Here is a 21443-nt window from a genome sequence, read left to right as displayed (position 1 = left end):
TTGGTGAGTCAGTCAGTCAGTGTGGTTCTCACGCACCAGAATGGCGGAAGGGAGTGCCAGAAGGGTTACTTAATAGTAATAAAGAGAAGACAGAGCGGGGGGGAAAAAGTTGAGGGTTTACTGTTATAGATGACAAGACAAGTCATACATTTTTTTGTTCTGTCATTTGAAATGTTATTTTCACTTTTGAAATGTAAAGTCTGCTTACTTTGGAGACAGGCTAAGGCAGAGGTCAGCACTTTGTATTCTTGTCAACAAAGACCACCAGCGCTTTAGTTACTTCCAGATCACGCTGATGTGTATGATGTTCAATCTATAGAAAAAAAAGTATTTTTGCCTTAAAGGAAGAATGGTCTGTCCCTTTTTCCCACTAAGGTAATCATAAGACAAAGTGCACTCAACATGTGTGAAGTCTAAAAAGATCACTTTGCCTGGAGGAAGAGAGAGCATGAAAACCCTCCTTCATTCTAAAAAAAAAAAAAGAAAATCATGAATGCAGTTTAATATTGTAGCGTTTGATGAAAGATGCATTAAAACACAGTAACAAACAATGTTTGTTAGAACAAATAAAGTGCCAAACTTTGGATATGAAGATTGTTGGTTCACGCCAAACTAAGGCGTTTTTCCTTTTCTTTTTTTTTCCTTTAATGCATAACTAAGACATAACTTCTTAAATCATCTAAATCCACAATGGAGCTTGATCATTTATTATTTAAAACTGCCTGCCTCATGGAAATTCATTATGTAATTTAAAATCTCCCCTCATTGAAATCAATTAAGCAGTTTTGTGAACAAAGTAACAATCTGATCAAGACATAATGTCACGTCTCTTCAAAGTTCATGACGTAGTTTTAACAGTGTTACCTTACAGTGATCAACTCATTTTTTTATATTTCGCTTTCACAATAACTGCAGCTGAAACAAAAAAAGTGCTTTACAGAACACATGACATTCTACATTAATAATACAATCATAACAAATCAATTTGTGAAATTGTCCCAAACCATGCTTGTTTTTGCAATGTGGGAGGAAACCGGAGTACCCAGAGGAAACCCACGCGGGAACAGGGAGAAAATGCATACTCCACACAGGAAGGTCGCAGCTGGAATCGAGTCCACGACCTCTGCACTGTGAGGCCATCGCGCAAACCAGTCAACCGTTGTGCGCTCTACTTGAATAATATAATGTAATTAATGTAAAATCACCAGATATAAAGTGAATTTTAAATCAAAGACCAATATCTTTCTTTAATTTATGAATAAGAGCTAAGATATAAATGGAGTCATCTTTACAGGAATTGGTGCACACATTTGTATCAGGTGTGTTGGAGGAGGGCGATATCTAAAACAGGTTGAATAGGGGCTCTCGAGGACTGAACTTGGGCTTCCCTGCAGTACTGTCTTATCTTATACTGTTATCCTTCTCCTCAAATATGAACGTTAAATAACCACCTTGGCCATGTTTTAAACTTGTTTTTTTTCCCGTTAGTATGGTACCTTCAAAGAGATCTTAAAAGAGCACATTCAACGTATATTTCCTGTGCGGTTTACAAACAGAGGCACATTGCCCTTACTGTAATGACATGCTAGTAGTGGAACGTACCAAAATGGAGCCAAAAGAGGGAGGTTGTGGCTAAACAGGTGCTTCTAATGCAACAAAACATCCCCCAAATTACGCCTACATAGCTTTAATCGTGTTTTAAATCTTTTGAAAGCGATGTGAGGTGATACTGTAGATTAGAAACTTGGGTGTGGTCATTTGTTGACGCTAGATTTGAGCACGCGCACCCCCCACAATTTCCGCGTCGTGTTTCGGCCGGCTGGCAAGCAGTGTGACGGCAACGTGAACTGCACCAGCACAGAGACAGGTCCGTGACTGAGCCCTGAACACAGCATAACGACGTTGGACGCGTTAAGAACTAGTGATAATGTCCGCCCCGTGTATGTGCTCGCACAATTTCATCCCTTGAGACGACTCTTCTTCTTATCGACATTTTTCTTCGTTTTCCTTAGGTAAGTTCTCACCACTGAGCATCCCCAGTATGGGCGTCCGTGCGAGCGCGTGCGTGTAAAACTGACTGTGCTTGGACTGGGTACCAACGTGCGCGTGCCTGGATGGGATGATTTAATATCACATGCGGACGCCTCGGAGGCAGGAAGGCTCATAAAGGGGCGCATTGTGATAACGAATCGTTTGACCTTATATTTACTCCAATTATACATTTTGGAATTATTGAAATGGTATAGCGTCATTTTGCCACTTAGGCCCAGTTACGCCACCACGCCTGGTGTCTTAAAGATTCCCCCCTACCCCGCCGCATTGAAGGTTACTCAGCATCCGCCTAGGAAAGATTGATTAATCTGGAACTATGTAAATCTATTAATCGGCCTAATCTTTGTGTTCTAAATCCTTGTGTTCCGCGAAGGTGAAAAGAATATGAACAAAAATGGCCTGATGTTGCGCGTGTCGCGTCGTCCACACCCTTGGGTCTTCCCCCCCCACATCACTCAGCCACCATCAGACAATTTAATAGGTATACCTGCACAGACTGAGACTATCGAAAAGCCTGCTCTTCGGATAATCAGTGTCATTATTTAAAAAATGTCTTCATTATTGCTTGTATAGTCAGTTCCTTTTTATGTGACCATCCAATATTTACATTATTTAGAGTTCTGCAAATTTTTCTGTATGAAATTAACCTCTCCCCTTCAGAAATTGCTTTTTAAAAAGAATTTCTCATTTAAATATTGTGCTGATTATTTATTGTAAATAACCAAACAAGAATAGTTTGTTTAAATAATCTATTTTATACAAAGAGTTTTTATTTGTAAATTGATGCTTAGTTTTAAATATGAGGCGGCAAACTCGTAGTGAGTGCGTGCGCCTCACAGATGACAAGTTCTGATCTTGCGTGGGTTTTCTCTTTGTTCCTTGTCTTCCTCTCGCATTCCAAAAACATGCATGTTAGCTTCATTGGAGACTCTAAATTTGTCCTAATAAGATTCTTAACGAGAGTGGGACTGCGATTGGCTGGAGTCGGCTTCACCTCACTATGACCATAATCAGAAGAAGTGCCACAGGAAATGGCTCGCTGTCTTATTATAAATTCTAGAATTGAAAAATAGCATTAAGTATAATTTGATTCTTCAAATGATCTGCTTTATATTAGGGGTGTGCATCTCTCTGATAAAACACGATTCGATACGTGTCTTCATACATGGCGTAGGATATAATTTATCAACAGGTACATTTTGATGTACGTTTTGATTCACTTCAATTCAGTGGGGTTACGATTTGATTCAATATGATATGGCTGTGGCTTTTGTCATGTTTATTAAAAAGTACCAACATGTAAAAGCTCTCCAAAGCCCAAAGTATTGAAGTTAATTAATTGCAAACATCAACAAACCAATTCATAACTGATGTGAAACTCTCATAAAGGACGAATTGAAACACATCTCGAAACATGGGGTTCGATATGATTCATGGACGGCACGTCTTAAAATGAAAAGATTTGATTCGGTTTGGTTTTAGGTAAATGCTCCACCTCCAATCATTTATTTAAAAGGTGGGAGAAACGTGATAGTGTCCATCCCGCCGCTTCTCCTGCCATGGAGTTTGTTTTCTTGGTTGTAAAAATAGTCCCTCTAGATGGGAATTTCATGGAGAAAAAAAAAACATTAGCACATTTTTCGCAGTTCCCAGGTGTCTGTGACATACGATGGTCATAGAAGCCCAAAGATAAAGAATAAAAGCACACTTAACACGTTCTCTAAACAGCCCTATTCACAGCAGTCGCTTGAAGTTTTTGAGGTTACGAGCTGTTTATTTGACTTCTTCATCTGTTAAGATTTGCAACTTTTTTGGGTTAAATTTATTTTTGCAAAAGGGAGGATAAATCAATAAAAATGGATTAAATGTCAAATCTGATTTAATTCAAATCATTAGATTATGCAAGTGATTGGGTGTGCTCCGACTTTTGCACAACTTTGGGATATGTTGCAGCTGTAAGAACAGAGCTCCATCATAAACCGAAGACACCCTGTAGTGTTCATCTATCAATCATATACCACAATATTCATGGCATTTCATTGAAAATAATTTCGAGATACAGTGGAACCTACTTTCATGATCTTAATTCGCTCCGAAACGCTGTTTGCAAAACGAAGCGCTCGCAAACCAAAGCAATGTTTCTCCTTAAAATGAATGTAAATATAAATCATGCATTCCAGCCCCAAAATGAAGATGCAGTATGCTTACCGGGTGTTTAAAATTTGAAGCACTGTTTACAAGCGAGGCAATATCGTCAAAAATTTTGTTCCTGCACAAATTGTTTGTGAAACAGGGCATTTGTGAACCAAGGTACCATTGCGCGTGTGCAAAAACAAAATAGCGAATGAATTGAAAGTGCTTTTTTCATTTGTTTGTGTGATCTGCTGATTCATTTCCCCATTGTGCTTTACAGAGCTGGTGATAATGCCGAACTAAAAGCTTCCATAAACGTCCTTTGTGAAATCCCACGGACTCAAACAAACTGAAAAGTTGAAAGGCGGGACAGTTGAGCAACCGTAACACAACAATAAGCACGTGGCAGCCCTCGCCCTCGTTTGCGTTATCAAATGCCCAAAAACAGCAAAGCCGTCAAGAGAGAGCTTGACGACGATGTCACAGAGTCGGCCCGGGACCTGCTTTCCAACGAGGACGCCTGCGACGATTCCTTCAAAAAGAGCTCGCTGATCATTGGCGGCCATGACAGCGATGGCAAAGAGCGTGACGTGGAGGAGGGCGGCTCAGACGGTGACGAGGAAGAGGAAGAGCGGCCGGCCTGGAACAGCAAGTTGCAGTACATCCTGGCCCAGGTGGGCTTCTCTGTAGGTCTCGGCAACGTCTGGAGGTTCCCCTACCTGTGCCAGAAGAATGGCGGAGGTGAGTGAAATGATCGTTCCTGCTCCAGTAGATCCTGAAGTAGTCATTCCACAATGTTGTGCATCCATGTGTAAGTTCTGTGCAGCTACTATAACATAATCCTCATTAGTTCTGCCCAGTCTTCCTCAGATCTTCGATTATATGGAGAGGGATATTAAACAGATATAACTGGTCTAGTAAGCTCATAACTGGGCGCCCCACAATGTTGTGTGCGACCATGTTAATGTCCACAACGTTGTGTGGACCCATGTTTATAATCCTGGATTGCAACTTTGTTTTACCCAGTCTGCCTTGGATCTTTCGTCATGTGGAGGGCAAGTGTATTTTCCGGTAATAAGTGTTGTAAGACAAGAGGCCATGCCACAATGTTATGTTGTCCATGTTCTTATTGTCAGAAGCAATGCAGCTTTTTAGTTCCGTCCACTCTGTTTCAGATCAATGTGTAGATGGCGTCTGTATCGACACTCAGTGTTCCATTAGACTAACAAGTAGTCGCTACAAAATGTTGCGTGCGCCCATGTCTGTGTAACTCATTAACTCCACCGAGTCGGCCTCCGTTGTAACATAATTGAGCGACGGGTTGTAAAATGCATGTGTGCAAATGTAAGCTTGTGTGAAAATAATAGAACCAAACTTGCAATATTTGGGATGATAGTCATGTCTTCATGTTGCCCGTCAATATTTAGCACATTATATTGAACAAAAAACATAAATGATTGTCATCAAACTTTGTGAACGTGTATATAAATATGCTCACCATAATGTGAAAATATTAGAATGAAATTTGCAATATTTTGGAAGATAGTCAAGCAAGGTTTTTTTTAGTAAACAAAAACAAAACGAATTAACAAGAAACTAAAGTTGAAACCACATTTCTGTTAATGAAATAAAAACGGAAATGATTTAGAAAAACAAAAATGAACTGAAATTGCATTTTTCGGTAAGAAAATGAAGCAAAACTAACTATATTCACAGAGAAAATGTGTGGCAATTAATTTAATACACAAGCCTTTGGGGTTGATTTTAAAAGCATTTCTTTCGATATTAACGACACTGATGTTTTCTGGAAGAAGAGGTCGAACAACAACTCAGCCTGAAACGCAACGCTAGTAAAAAGTGTTTTTCTTTTTTTTTTGCTTCATACTTGAAATAAATATGCACAGTATAGAAAGAATTGGCACACTGTACACACATACTAATTCGTGACAGTAATTCAACCCACAAAACCACTTTACAAGTTGGAAACTTGTAAACCAAGGCATCCTAGCTTTATTATAAAATTCAAAATAATACCAAAACTAAAATATTTTTTTAATATTAAATTGTATTAATTACAAATACAATACCACATTTCCCAAAAATGCTTTGAGTGAGGGTGCTCTTTGCACATGCAAAAGTTGTGTTTGGCCGACTAAACGACATATTTAGGCCCTTACGCTACCACATGATAAAGTTTCTCATTTCACGTTACTGTTCTACTTTTGTACAGTGACGAGCCCGGCACACTCAAGCTGTGAGTCACTTTGTTCCCATGAGTCACCCAGAAAGTCAGGCCTGTTTTAAAAAGGTCTGGTCACCCAGCTGTGCTCAAGTGTAATTGGATTAAAGCGACACGTCTGGGACCTAAACAGCCCGTTCACCAACACACACAAACACACACACTCACCAGAAACCTCAGTGTACTTCATATGATCGTCATTAGCTTTCAAGTATTAAAAGATCTAAATTTCATTTTGCGCCACTAGCCTTGTCCTACTGTCACGTTAAGAAAGCGCAGACCTGAGTGGACAAAGGATTCAGCGGCTAGTGTACAACTTTAGGTTTAGTCAATGAGTGATTCAGCTGCTGGTTGACGACCAGCAAGGAAGAAAGGAAGTGACGTTTCTCCTGTAAAGCAAGGAAAATGCAACAAACCGCTGTTGCTAACCAAAATAGCAGCATACACTTCCTCAGCTTTAATTAAAGGAGATGATTTTATGTTATGTGGAAATGGCGTCTTTAACGACGATTCGCGTTCCAAAATGTGATTGTTCAAATGAATGGCTCTTTCCCTTAACAGGTGCCGCCACCATTTCCGTAAATAAACCCCACTTCTGGAGGAAAGCAGTAATTCCTGCTGTACTTCTAGAGCATTTTTTTTTTTTAAAGATTTGCACCTTGATCTGTAGCAAGTGGATTTAGTCATTAGTCAGTTTCTGGCAAAGATGGGTCGATCCATCCACCCATTGTGCTTATCCTCACAAGAGTCACAGACTCGCATTAAAGTAAAAAGTAGTCTTTGAAAAATTACCTGAATAACAGTGGTTACTTAGAGAAAAAAAAAAACTAAAATAATGACTAACTGGTTACTAAATTGTACTTTTTTGTTCAAAGCGAGCATACCAATGCTCTGAGTGCTGCGCTTGACATCCACACTGCAATGTGACACATTGATGCACTTTTATACATCATACGCCACATCTTGAACTTCCGTACCTTGTTTTTTTGTTTTTTTTGTTTGTTTTTTTGGTTGGGAGATAAAAGGTGCTAATATCAGAATGTTTGCTTTTGGAAAGACAATGGGAGACCAGTGACCAACTGTGAGGTGGGTAACGCTTGGATGTTGACTGATGTCTCAGCCTCTCCCCGGAATAAAACAGAGTAAGATGATCTAATTGTTAAAACATGGGACTTGAGCAACATCCCATCCTGTCTAGGGAAACAAAAAACCAAACACTATTTGGACAAGGATTAAACTAACAGCAACACAATACACACGTGGCCAGATTATGCAATGCTGTGACGCGCAGCTAAATATATCAACAATGCTAGCATCATTTTGTATTGTTGTGTACGATTAGGCTAGAAAATGGACTAAAACAGTGTGTACTTAAATTATGTAGTTTTAAAAGATGTGATTCAAGGCCGCTCTAACTGATTTCCGTGGTTTTCGAGCACACGCAAAAGTACACTAAAACTATAACGATTACAGAATTTAATTCTAGCAAGGACATCTTGCTGAGCAATCCCTCTTCTTGTTTTTTTAGATACCATCTTTAGGTTCGTGTTATTTCATGAAAGCACCTTTAAGGAGAGCAATTACATCATGGAAAATATGTCTGTGTTGTTGTTCAATTTGATAACGGTGGTTTTGATTGCAAACGCTCCTTAAAAGCAAATGACTTCCTGTTAAAGCCAGTCAAAAGGTGAACCTAAAAAAAAATACTGAGTGGATCAGAGCTTTTGAAAGCACATTTAATAAATTCAGGTGTATTTAAAATATATTTTATATGTGGTAGCAATTTTGTTGTGGTTCATTTCTATTCATTGATAGAATTTTGGCAATTTAGTAGACTTTTGGGTTCTCGTTAGCTGTAAGCTATAATCATTAAAAAATATATCAAATGAATGATATATTTCTCTCATGATCTATATGGGTTTCTCTTTTTAAATAGAATTCCCATGAACCTCATTATATCAAAGTGGAAGTTAATGCTAAGCTTTGTTTGAATAGCTTCAAGAGATCAAGCACAGTACACTTCCGCAAATTCGCGATTCAGTGCCTGAAGATGCAACTATTTGTGGATTTAAAAAACATTTATTTTGTTGTTGTGGTTGGATTTTTTTGGAGGGGGGGCACCCGTCATTTTGGGGGAAAATGCATTGGGGAGGATCATTATAAAAACAGTCAGATACAGACCCTATCCTCCACGAATAGTGGAGTTCAACTAGAAACCTTTTACCAAGTATTAAGGCTTCAAGTTTCATTTGGGACAAAATAGCTGGCACTTCCATCCATCTTCTGTACCGCTTCTCCTCACTAGGGTCACGGGGGGGGGTGCTGGAGCCTATCCCAGCTATCTTCAGGCAGTAGGCAGGGGACACCCTGAACTGGTTGCCAGCCAATTGCAGGGCACACGAAGACAAACAACCATCCATGAGCACACTCAACCTAGGGGCAATTTAGAGTGTTCAATCTACCTGCCATGCATGTTATTGGAATGTGGGAGGAAACCGGAGTACTCGGAGGAAACCCACGCAAGGACGGGGAGAACATGCAAACTCCACACAGGATGGCCGGAGCTGGGATTGAACCCACGCTCGATGCTGTCTCTCACTGTGAGGCCATCGTGCTAACCAGTCGGCCACCGTGCCGCCTAGCTGACACTTGTACTTACCAATACTATGCTATGTCACTAGCGGAGCCCGCAAAAAAAAAAAAGCAATTATTTGGATTCCAAGAAGAAAAATCAACTTTCCCTTTCTTTTTGATGACCATCTTTTTTCTGTGCACTCTAGCCCATTTGTCAATATCGAGAACGCAGAGTACGGTGTCGTGAACTCTGCAAGTACAGTCTTCTTGAAAACAAAAGGCTAGTCTCTTTGTAGACATTGATCAGAGACCTTCAAGGGAGGGGAGGGATTTGACATGTTTCTGGGTTCAAAGGGATTATAGACATTAAAAGATGAAAGAGAGTGACTTGCTGCGTAAACTGTCAGTTTGGTTTGGAGAGTAAATGAGACACAATTCGCCTTCGTCTCATCCTCTCATTACTTACTGCATCTCCACAATTGGTGTGGAAAGGCTGGGTACTTGTGAACTTCTCCTACTCCCCCCAATCAAGTGAACTGAAATGTCTTATTTTGATTCAATAAATAGATAATCAGTCTGCTTTAATCACGGACAAAAGAAATCTGAGAATATTTACTGTCAAAATGTGAAACTCTGAGGTTTTGGACAAATTTAGGTCTCTAAACGATGAATCGATTTGTAAAAATAATTATCGATTAATTTGATAATTGATTATTTGTTAATTAGTCGATTCATTTTTGCACCACAACTATCTATTTTTTGGTCGTTTTGTTAAACAAACTGTGCTGCATGTGTGATTCTCACCACCAGGGGCGTACTTGGTGCCCTACTTGATCTTACTGGTGTTGATTGGCATCCCGCTTTTCTTCCTGGAGCTGGCAGTGGGCCAGCGCATCCGTCGGGGCAGCATCGGCGTGTGGAACTACATCAGCCCTCGATTGGGGGGTATCGGCTTCGCTAGCTGCGTGGTGAGTCCTGTCGTGTCCCATGGCTGAAAATGTTAGCTTGCTAGCTGGCTAGCTGTGGCAAAAACCACTCTGAGGCAGTAACGAGGTGGTAATACATACAGTTAAACACAAAGCTAAGCACTTAATGAAGACATACATGATGGAACAATAGAATTCAAACATATTTCTAGCTTGTCCATGAATCACACCCGAGTTATTTTTTTATGCATAAACTCGCTTACAAATTAGCCAACTGACCTAGCTTGTTTGTAGTTTTTTTTTAATAAGTGTAGTCAACTGTGTAGGTCACCCAAATACAAAAATTGCTTGTTGGTCAGTTTATACTAATCAGTTAAGTTAGCACGACGACCCTCACAGCGCCAAGGTGGAGGGTTTGATTCTGGCCTTCCTGTGTGGAGTTTGCATTTTGGGTACTCCGGTTTCCTCCCACATTCCAAAAACATACATGGTAGGTTCATTGAACACTCTAAATTGTCCCGAGATGTGAGTGTGATGCTTGTTTGTCTTTGTGCGCCCTTCGGTTTGCTGGCAACTGGTTCAGGGTGTACCCCACCTTACTGCCCGAAGACGGGTGGGATACGCTCCAGCACGCCCGCGACTCTTGTTAGGAGAAGCGGCTTGGATGATGGATGGATCGTACTTGTAACTAGCTCAGTTCACAGAAGCTGTTATTCATACATGACATCTCTCAAATGAATTTAACAGTGCCGTTCCAGTGCACAATGACACGCAGCCTCCTTAAACGCCCCCCCTCCAATAATCGACTCTCTGTGCAGGTGTGCTTCTTCGTGGCTCTCTACTACAATGTCATCATCAGCTGGAGCCTCTTCTACTTCTCGCAGTCCTTCCAGCAACCGCTACCATGGCACGAGTGTCCGCTGACCATGAACAAGAACAGCACATGTAAGATATGTGATAGATATGAATACATTTATAAAATATGACACAAAACAGTTGGAATGTCATGAAAAGACAGTCGTAGTTTACAAGCAAATAACATGTTACAAGAATAAAGTTAGCGAGGTTGAAGTTGAAGTTTCATAAAAATAAATAAATAAATAAATAAACTGGAATGTTTCTGAGAACAACGTTGTATTTATTCCATGAAAAACTTTTTACTTTACAGTTTTGGTGCCCGAGTGTGAGAAAAGCTCAGCCACCACCTACTACTGGTACCGCGAGGCCCTTGACATCTCCGACAGCATCTCCGAGAGCGGAGGACTCAACTGGAAGATGACGCTGTGCCTGCTGGCCGCCTGGTCCATGGTCTGCCTGGCCATGATCAAGGGCATCCAGTCTTCCGGGAAGGTATGCTTGCCCTCTCAGTTCGCAGGGGCAACTGGGGGAAAGGTCTCGGCCTACATAGCCAGGTTCAAATGTAGTGTAGGATATTAGGAACAGTGCTCATAAAACAAAAGGCCAATTCTTGCAAAGAGTTTCGGAAATCCTCTCACACTTCCTTAGCTCACATTAAAGTGGAAGCTTACGAAGCGCTAACTGTATGGATGCCTTGTCTGTGAGCACGCACTCGGGTCGCTCATTTATGCTCAGTTGGCAATTAACTCAGAATATTACAAAAACATTGTAAGGGTATGAGAGTAAAGTTGCAATATTGCAAAGAAGGTTTGGCTTGTAGTATTACTAATGAAGTTGCAATGTTTAGAGAATTAAAGTTTTAGTATTGTAAAAAAAATTAAAATAATGGCGCTTGACCGATTAATCGGCAGATTACGGCCCTTGAGACCTGGGCCAAAATAATTGGCCAAATGAATGGTGTTTGCCGATTGATTATGTACATTGGTTTTTATTATTCATTGCACATAAATTGATTCTATAACTTTACTTTCTTAAATATACATAATGAAAATTGTTGACAAAGTAATTCCAAACAAAGTACATCTTAATTTTTTTTACAATGCTTTGTAATGTTAATCGAGGCAACACATTACAACACTAAAGTAGTAATATTACAGGAAATAAAATTGTGATGTGCTGAGAATGAAGTCATAATAGTCAAAGAAAACAAATATTTATTATGAAAAAGAATCAAAGAATAATTTTGCTAATACTGCAAAGTTGTATAAAGGTGCAGTAAATAGTAGTAAAATTCTGTGATTTCAAGAAGTGTCATCCTTGGTCGCTCATGTGATTTTCCTGGAGGGATTCGATACTTAAGCTCATCTACGTACGCCGCCCTCCAGCATCAAAGCTGACAGTAACGTGACTAGCATCCGGAAGGATTAAGACTTGAGCGTCCCTCCGTTTTTTTTCTTTTTTATCATTCCATTGTTTGTCATATGACAAGTATTAGCCGCTGGACATTAGAGGGTCAAGCCGAAGCTAATTGGAAAAAATGGGCACAGCATTTAATCTTACACGAGCAAAGCTTTGATGCGTTTGACATTTGAATTTGGTTTGATCCCGTCTTCTTACGTAACGCCTTGACTACAGCATACGCTCAAGATGCACCTTGAAATGTGTCACTTATCATTTTATGACCGTAAGATGACTTTATTACAATATCAAATCACTATTGGCTGCTGTTCACTTGCGCAATCTCATTATTATTTTGGTAAAATCTGTGTTGATTTGGAATGGCCCTTGCATAAATCAATTTATCTGATGATTATGATTTAGATCTGAGCCAGGTCATTTTGGTTAGGGCTCAAACGGCTGATTTAATTGGCTGATATTAGCTCTTATCATTTATTTATTATTTTTTTTTTTTCACATGCTGTAGTGGTACTCTTGGCTGACTTGTGTGTGGGCATTGCGGGATCGATTCCCACTCAGTGACGGTGTCTGCGTGTGACCTGCACCTGGGTAGTGACCATTTCAGGGTGTAGTCTGTTTTTCGCTCAAAGTCGGCAGGGATAGGCTCCAGCACCCCCCCCCCCCACGACCCTGTACAGAATAAGTGGTGTGGAAGATGACACATGACATTAAGACATGAGTGGGAAAATAGTTAATGAGGTTGAAGCATCTGCCCCTCAAAAAAAAAAAAAATTGTAAAAAGAAAAAAAAAATTTCTGAAGGACAAAATATTGTAAAACTGTGAAATTTTCTGCTTATTGTTAAATCTTATTATAAAGCATAAAGGGACCCTCAAACAAGTGATTTTTAATTAATTGATCGATTTATCTGTTAGCCCTGCGATTGGCCGGCAACCAGTTCAGGGTGTCCCCCGCTTACTGCCGAAGATAGCTGGGATAGGCTTCAGCACCCCCCGCGACCCTTGTTTTAGTCTGAATCATGTTCACAAAACAGTGATAATTGAAAAGTTGTGGATGGATTTTGACGATATTTACCTGGTCGCTTCAAAACGAACGGAGGACTAAATGACTAAACTTTTGATTGCGACATGTTCAGAGTTAAGCAAGTAAACAGTCTTTTTGTTTTAGCAGTTAAGGTGAGAACGACGACTACGCTTAAGTTTGTTGTTTTCTCTGTCAGGACGACTGTCTTGGGGTTGTCATTCGCTGCAGTTTTATCTCAACAACTGTTTAGCTCTTTTTGTGCCCCCTCGTCCAACGTGGCAGGTTGAGACAAAACAAGATGGATGCCCTGCACAGTAGAGGTACTGAAATCTCTGCCATCTTGATTTGTCGCGCCAGACCGTCCCCGTCTGACCCTCGCGGTTTCAAATGTGGCCGATAGCCACTGCTATTGTCAAGACGCTATCTCCCGCTGCCACTCTGTTCTATTTTAGTGCTGTCACTGCAGTAATTAAGAAACAACAGTGGATTGAAATAATCCCTAAAGACAACCTATGCCGAAATCACGCGGATGTTTCACCTGGTGTGTCTAGACAGGTTTTGAGGTCATGATGAGTCCAAACTTTCCCTGTAGTAGCCCCCACGAGGCGTCTTGCAAGTGTGAGCACAAAAGAATATTAATGGGGCCTCTCTTCCTCCCGTCTGCACAGAGACTTTTTTTTTTTTGTGCAAGGAATATCCTCGTGTGAGCGTGGGTGGGCGTGAAAAGGATCTGGTTGCCGTGGTTACACGCGCTCTTTTGGCTTGGCTTGATTGTCAGAGATGGTAAGGACGCAGGGGCGGGGGGGTGTACAGGGGGCTGGAAGAATACTTTGTAAATCTAACATCTTACAAAATCGATTTCGGTCAGGAGATTTTTTTTGTTGAGTTTTCATTACCGGATGTGGTTGGAGCATTTCAGCAAAGTTTGATGACTCCCCGTTTGTGGGAAATTATGCCTCAGTGGAACCTGGGTTATCTTGAAAAAGTAATCTCAGTTACCTTGACTATTAAGGTAACTAAGTTAGATTGCAAGTTACACAGCTGCATAAAACACATGAATTTGCACATTTACTGTAAACGTTCTCAGAAACAACCGAGAAGTGGACACGCTAACGAGCTCTACTTACTTACTTCAATCTTAGCACTTAATAGCACCAAACTTTGCATAGCATGCGAGCACAACACAACGTGAATTTAACAATTGTACATATGAAGAATTGGGATATGACCTTCTCTATTCTCTTGGGCATACTCTGGGAGAAGGTTATCTTTGGTAATTTGTGAAATGCCTCTTGGGCCGTAAAAAATCACTCTCAATATTATAACTTAACCCACAAAAATTAGACCTGCAAATTTCACCAAGTCTTATGTACATATAAATTAGGTTAATTGTTGTTGGTTACTTGCTTTTTGCGTTTTCCCAAATGTGTTTGCTTGTGTGTGTGTGTGTGTGTGTGTAACTTTCCTATCCTGTCTTGTTGTGGTTGTGTTGCGTATTTATTTAATTTTAATATAACGCTGACTGTGGAGCATGTTTGGTGAAGTCACCTTCGTGTCATTTTCATTTATATTTCCAAATGACCGAGGGAGTTGCGGGCGTATCTGTTTTTCTGCTCATGACTAATTGAACCATTCTTCCTCAACAAACTTGTGGCTTTCCATGTCATCGTTGTTGCAATATTTAGCGCAGTGACTAGGACAAGTAACTTTCAATTGATTATCAGTTTGGGAATAGTGAAGTGTTCACTTACTCGTCATTGAAGAAAGTTATCATATTCGAGTAAGATGTTATATAATCAAAATGTAAGCATTCCCATGATCATAAAAACATAATTCAGCATGCTACATGCGCAGCTAGCGCGTGACATGTATGTGATTCAGTTTTACGTGACGGTGCTTCAAGCTGTTGAATGACATCCCAGTTTGTAAAACTAAAACACATGGCAAAAAGAATTACACACATTTTATATATAAAGACAAGTCACGGTTCATTTTAGAAAGATCGCCTGGGCTAATGCTAAAGTCAATGTAAAATCCAATTGACATGCTAATGGTAAATAGGATTCACTTCTTGGAGTGATAATTCTTTAAATAATTAATATTCTCACACAAACACTGTTAGAAGACGTACAGAAAGGCAGTACTTAAAGGCATATATTCTTCCTAAACTGTAAAAATTACTACTCATGGCTTAATGTAAAGTTTGTATTCCATGCATTCATGGCTCCACACTGCCAGTAAGAGGTCACAGCTGATAATTATTTGTATTTATTGTTTATTTTTTTTATTGCTATTATTTTTAGCATATTATTATTTTACCTTGTTGTAAGTTAGGTTTCAAATTGAGCTTTCAAGGATTCAAGGAATTTTTATTGTCATAACAACTCACGTTCCCACATGAAAGAAGATACTTGAGGTCTCAGGGTGGCCTTGAAAGTCCTTGGAATACTTGTGAAATTAATAATAGAGCGACAAAGTAAGTAAAAATGAATTTGATAAAGAGATGAGGGAGATGCTTATTCACGGTTTGAATGTGTGGAGAGATGTAGTGCAGCAGAATGGAAATGCAAACGGTTGAATTGGAGCAGAATCACACAGACATGTTGTGTTACTGGCATCACTGCTTCGAAAATGGCTGTCATGAGTAAAGCCAAAAAAAAAAAAAAAATTCTCACAAAGCCATTCCCAAAAATACAGACAGGCAGTCATTTTGGTGTTTGCTTTACTAGTCCTCAAAATTTGAAGTTAATTTGTTATTTTAATTTTTTGGGGTTACCAACCACTGTGCTTGCTCTTTCAGGTGATGTACTTCAGCTCTTTGTTCCCTTACGTGGTGCTTATCTGCTTCCTGGTGCGCTCGCTACTCCTGGAGGGCTCCATGGATGGCATTCGCCACATGTTCACACCCAAGGTAGAAGACAGTCAATGTCTTTTCTCCCAATCTCTTCTCTTTGTGATTCAGAGTGATCGTTAAGACGTCACTTTCAGTTTTCCATGGAAAATGAGCAAACAATCTGCTTATCGGAAAAGAAATAGATTTTTAAAATGATGTTTCTTTCAGTATAAATAGTCAGTACATCAAATAACCCAGTCTGTCTAAGGGGAAAAAAACTGTCTGGACTAAGAAGGAAAAAAAAGTTATTTTTGATTGGCTGACATCTCAGCAATAGCACACCAATCAGCTTCCAAGTCAATGGGTTCTGCAGCAGCTTCAATTGCCATGGAAACAAGAATAATTTGAACATAGCTCACTAAAAGGGCTCACCAACGAACATCTTTGTGGTGCTCTGACGCCCTCTTGTGCACACACGATGCAATGCAATCAGATTAGTCATTTGTAAACGCAAGCAATACAAATAAAAACAAATAATTCACATGGACACTCACAAAAAGCAATTATGTGGTTTTTTTTGTTGTTTTTTTTTTTTTACTAATGCTTGAATTACTGTGCTATATTTTATTTAACAGAAAAAGGTTTTCTTACAATAACGGTCAGTTAAAAAAAAATGTAAAAAAAATAATTCTACTTTTTTTCCAAGGACTAAAATTTATGAGCTCATGGGAGTTTACGGTTGAAATTGTATTATTTTTAAGACATTATTTCTCCCCCAAAACATCTTACTTAAAACAATGGGCAAGAGGCAGAATATTACCAGAAGGTTTTATTTTTACTCGAAAAAGGACGCATGAAGATAAAGTTTAACTTTTTCTGGGGGAACAAAATATTAATCTTAAAACTAAGAGTAACGATGTGGGGGTTTTTTCTTCATAAGAGAAGTAGAAAATGTCGCCATCATGGGACTATTGAATGTTATTTGATCTAATCTAATCTAATCTAAAGTAATCTAATCTAATCTCATCAAAGTAAAAATATTTTCTTTAAATATTTTTGGGGGATTTGCATCATATTAGGATTTAATTTGTAATATCATTTTCGCAGCTGGAAATCATGCTGGAGGCCAAGGTGTGGCGCGAGGCGGCCACGCAGGTGTTCTTCGCACTGGGCCTGGGTTTCGGCGGCGTCATCGCCTTCTCCAGCTACAACAAGCGCAACAACAACTGCCACTTTGACGCTGTGCTGGTGTCCTTCATCAACTTCTTCACGTCGGTGCTGGCCACCCTGGTGGTGTTCGCCGTGCTCGGCTTCAAGGCCAACATCATGAACGACCGATGTGTGGAGCTGTGAGTGTTTGTCGATGAATTAGGAAGCCTCAAAAGTTAAGCAAAGTCACAAGCAAGTAAAGACCAAATAAGGACAAGTATGATATTTAGCACAGCACAGGAAGTGGATATTACTGCCACATATGAACAGTCTGGTAGCACTTATTTTATTCGTGAACAAAATCTAGAATATTTGGTACAGCAGAAATGTGTACCATGGTATGTTTAAATAGATAAATAAATAAATGTTAACATCCTTCTTATTAAGTCACAGTGTCCCATCGCTGCTGAGCTATTTTTAGAACAGACCTGTGGGCTACTCATGTTTCCCTTGGGGCTAACTAGTACCCGCTGGGACAATTAAAAAAATTTTTTTTTTTTTAGTTTTTTTTTTTTAGGACAATGCACATTAACCCCCCATCCATCCATCCATTATCCGTAAGACTTAACCTCACTAGGAGTTTGCATTGTCTTTTCCATCCTGCTCCCTCCCTGCGTAACTGTTCACCCCTTTGCTCTCTGCTCGCTTAGAAGGATTAAAAAAAATGGAGGCAATTAACTTCAGCTCCTTTACTCAACTCAATCATATTGTGCCTTGCTTAGAAGTCCCCTAAAAAAAAAATGAGCTCATAACTGATGACAGCCAGTATTAGTGGGTATTGAAACCTTGACTTTTTAAGGTAAACTGTCAAACCGGTATAGATCCATTCTAGAGGCAACATACAAATCTTTGAAACAGAAGACATCAAACACTACATTTTTTTCCTAATGAACAAAAACTTTGAAAAATTTGTGAGTGTATCTTGTATTGAATTATTTTAGCAACAGCCACAAGATTGCGGCTCTGCTGGGCAATGGCATCGAGGCCAACCTGATCCCCAACCACATCAACCTTAGTCACAAGTTGAGCGTGGTCGACTACCGTCAAATGATTGACATCATCAAAGGTGTCAAGGAGGACAACTTTGACACACTGGGACTGGACTCCTGCAGCATCGAAGACGAGCTCAACAAGGTATGGCGACAACGTAGCCACACCCACTAATATTACACCAACAGCAGTATCTTACTTAGTATCTCTCTTTTTATTTATATCTATCTACATATCTATATATCTATCTATCTATCTATATATATATATATATACACATAAATAAAATAAGTCACCTTTTTTCTTTGAGCAAAACCTGAAAATTATGCGGAAAAAAGTAATATTCTTTAATCATATTTTTCTCAAAAGTTGCACTTTTTCTAGAAAAGAGCTTGAAGTTGTTAATTTAGGCAAAACCCTTCATCACCCCCCCCCCCCCCCCCCACCCAAACCACCAGGCCGTGCAGGGAACAGGCTTGGCATTCATCGCCTTTACCGAGGCCATGACGCACTTCCCGGCATCTCCCTTCTGGTCCGTCATGTTCTTCCTCATGCTGGTCAACTTGGGCCTGGGCAGCATGTTCGGCACCATCGAGGGCATCCTCACACCGCTCATCGACACCTTCAAAGTGCGCAAGGAGCTCCTGACCGGTCAGCCAAACACATTTATTGTCATGAAGGCATGAAGAAATGTATTTGCAACTTTCCATGACTGTATATGATTATAGCGAGAGCTCTTCCTAATGTTGTGACCCTCTCCCCCGTGGCGCAGTGGGCTGCTGCGTGCTGGCCTTCTCCTTCGGCCTGGTATTCGTGCAGCGCTCGGGCAACTACTTTGTGACCATGTTCGACGACTACTCGGCCACACTGCCGCTCCTCATTGTGGTCATCCTGGAGAACTTGGCCATCGCCTGGTTTTACGGCATCGACAAGTACGGGCTTCTCTACTTGAAAAGTTTTGATAAGTTACAACTGTGTTGGGGCAAGCATTTGTGCTCAACGACCGCATTTCTTTTTTTTTTTAAAACATGTGCTAATGATACGCATTGATATTCTCTTTATGCTACATCTTTGATGAGGCTGTGTCTGTCTTTTTTTGTATGTAATTTTGATGATCTCAGGTTCTTTGAGGACCTGAAGGACATGCTGGGCTTCACGCCGTACCGCTTCTACTACTACATGTGGAAGTTCATCACGCCCATCCTGCTGCTGGTGCTGCTTGGCTCCAGCTTTGTCCAGCTCATCATGAAGCCGCCCAGTTACAGTGCCTGGATACAGGAGCAGGTCGGTCGGCTCGTCGCCTGCGTTCATCACATCGTCATGAATTCAAAATCAACAAATACAACAAAGTCAATTTCACATTATGCATTATATATAACCACATTACTTTGCCTGACAAAAGTCTGCTAGGTTAATGCTAACGCGCAATACAAAACGCAATTGACAGGCTAACAAAACTAGCACCAGTTTTAAAACCCTTTCAGCAAAGGGAATTTGACCGCAAAAAGCAACGTAGACTGACAACATAACAAAATGCACAGGCATGTATTACTTATCTTCTGTAAGAAAGATATGACCGCATCTTTCTGTGAAAAGTGACCGTCATCATATATTTATGTCAAGTATTTCTGTACTATAGGTACCTTCCGTTTCTCAATGCTTGTTTCGCTTCTGGATTAACACTAAGTGTGGTCTGTGTTGCAGGCCAAGGAGCAGCAGGTGAGCTTCCCTCCGTGGGGCGTGGCGGTGTGCATCTCCCTGGTGGTGGTGGCGGTGCTGCCCGTGCCGGTGGTCTTCATGCTGCGCTACTTCAATGTGATCAACGACGGGGCCGGCGGCATCTCGGCCGTGTCCTACAAGAAGGGCCGCATCATCAAGGAGAGCGGCGTGCCGGGCGAAGGTGACGATGCCAGCCTCCTTCAGGCCAAAACTGCGCCGAGCGAGGCGCCCTCACCCATGCCCGCCAATGGCATCTACCGCAAGCAGAGCGGCGGGGGGGATCCCGAGGCGGACGCAGCGCCCAACGGTCGCTACGGCATCGGCTACCTGATGGCCAACGTGCCGGACATGCCCGAGTCGGACTTGTAGAGCGGCCCCCTTCTTCCCGTCTAGTCGTCCGCGTGTGTACCGCATACACCTTGTTAAACAGCCTAGCTGCTTTATTTCTTATCATCTCTTCATTGTCTTCTCTGAACCTAAACATCTTAAAACAACAAACCGAGAGGTGGGAATGAGCAATCGCAGGTCACTTCATTAGGTACACCATAGCCCTGACAAGAATAGCAGAAAACCTCAACTTAATTGACAGCACTCCCCACTCCAAAAAACGGTTTACATTTGCCTGTAGATGCTCCAAGATGGCACCAAATCTCTACTTCTCTTTAGCATCGTTCCTTTGCACCAAGATGCCGCAAACACTATTTTTCTCTTGGGCATGGCTTTTGCGTTTCAGAAAATATGATTAATGAATAAAAAAAATTGCAAAAATTTAAATTTGCTAGTAGTAGAATTTGCAAGGATACAACAGATATTAGGCCCATCCAACTGAAGGACAACTTTTTAATCTGCCCATGCAGCCGCTGAACAAATGCAGTATTTTAATGCAGTATTGTCAGCATTTTGGGGTTCAATGTTTTTAAAACAATTTTTCTGGATTTTAGAATTGCATCAAATGCTTCCGCGGCCATGTAATGGCCTCGTTTTAAAGGTAAAAAAAAAATGAAAGCGCGACAAATCATATCAACTCACGTCATGTTCATGGCCTTGATGAGCATTTTCCAGATGTGTTATTTTGTCATCACAACCTCATGAGATGATATGAAAATGTAAAAAAAAACACATTTTGGTTGAAAACGTCAAAAAATGTGGCCGTAGCTCAAACTGCAGTACTGACAAAACACATCGACTCAGCCTTCATTTAAAGGTCTTGAGGAGCACTTTCCAGATCGGTCTTAATTCTTTTAATCTGACGCGAGAACGTCCGTAAAAAAATATATATTTGCGAGAACCCCCCAACTCATATGTCACATGAAAGGCCTAGTCAAGCCGCATCCTACATCTGTGATTATCTTGTTAACTTGAACCTCATGAATTGATGAGATGTCATAAAACAGAAAACTACAGACTATTTTTCATTGAAATGCATTAGCATGGAGGCTTTAAATCCTGTTCCTCGGGGGCTGCTGTCC

The 21443-nt window shown here is 40.5% G+C and overlaps 1 protein-coding gene across 1 annotated transcript; it reads left to right on the top strand.

Moving 5' to 3' along the window:
- Nucleotides 1-1832: 1832 nt before the first annotated feature.
- Nucleotides 1833-20795, top strand: slc6a15 (solute carrier family 6 member 15). The gene is made up of 12 exons (XM_088299015.1): nucleotides 1833-2012; nucleotides 4466-4926; nucleotides 9809-9966; nucleotides 10743-10869; nucleotides 11093-11274; nucleotides 16024-16134; nucleotides 17164-17405; nucleotides 18207-18399; nucleotides 18714-18906; nucleotides 19028-19187; nucleotides 19377-19539; nucleotides 19960-20795. The coding sequence occupies exons 2-12, from the start codon at nucleotides 4620-4622 to the stop codon at nucleotides 20341-20343; spliced, it is 2220 nt and encodes a 739-aa protein (XP_088155141.1). The 5' UTR covers nucleotides 1833-2012; nucleotides 4466-4619; the 3' UTR covers nucleotides 20344-20795.
- The last annotated feature ends 648 nt before the right edge of the window (nucleotides 20796-21443 follow it).

This window comes from Idiotropiscis lumnitzeri, chromosome 6 (genome assembly GCF_059441095.1).
Source record: "Idiotropiscis lumnitzeri isolate Australia: NSW breed Sydney's pygmy pipehorse chromosome 6, RoL_Ilum_1.0, whole genome shotgun sequence".
NCBI classification, from domain to species: Eukaryota; Metazoa; Chordata; class Actinopteri; order Syngnathiformes; family Syngnathidae; genus Idiotropiscis; species Idiotropiscis lumnitzeri.
The sequence above is the reverse complement of the archived record's forward strand: the minus strand, read 5'-3'. Positions and strand labels throughout refer to the sequence as shown.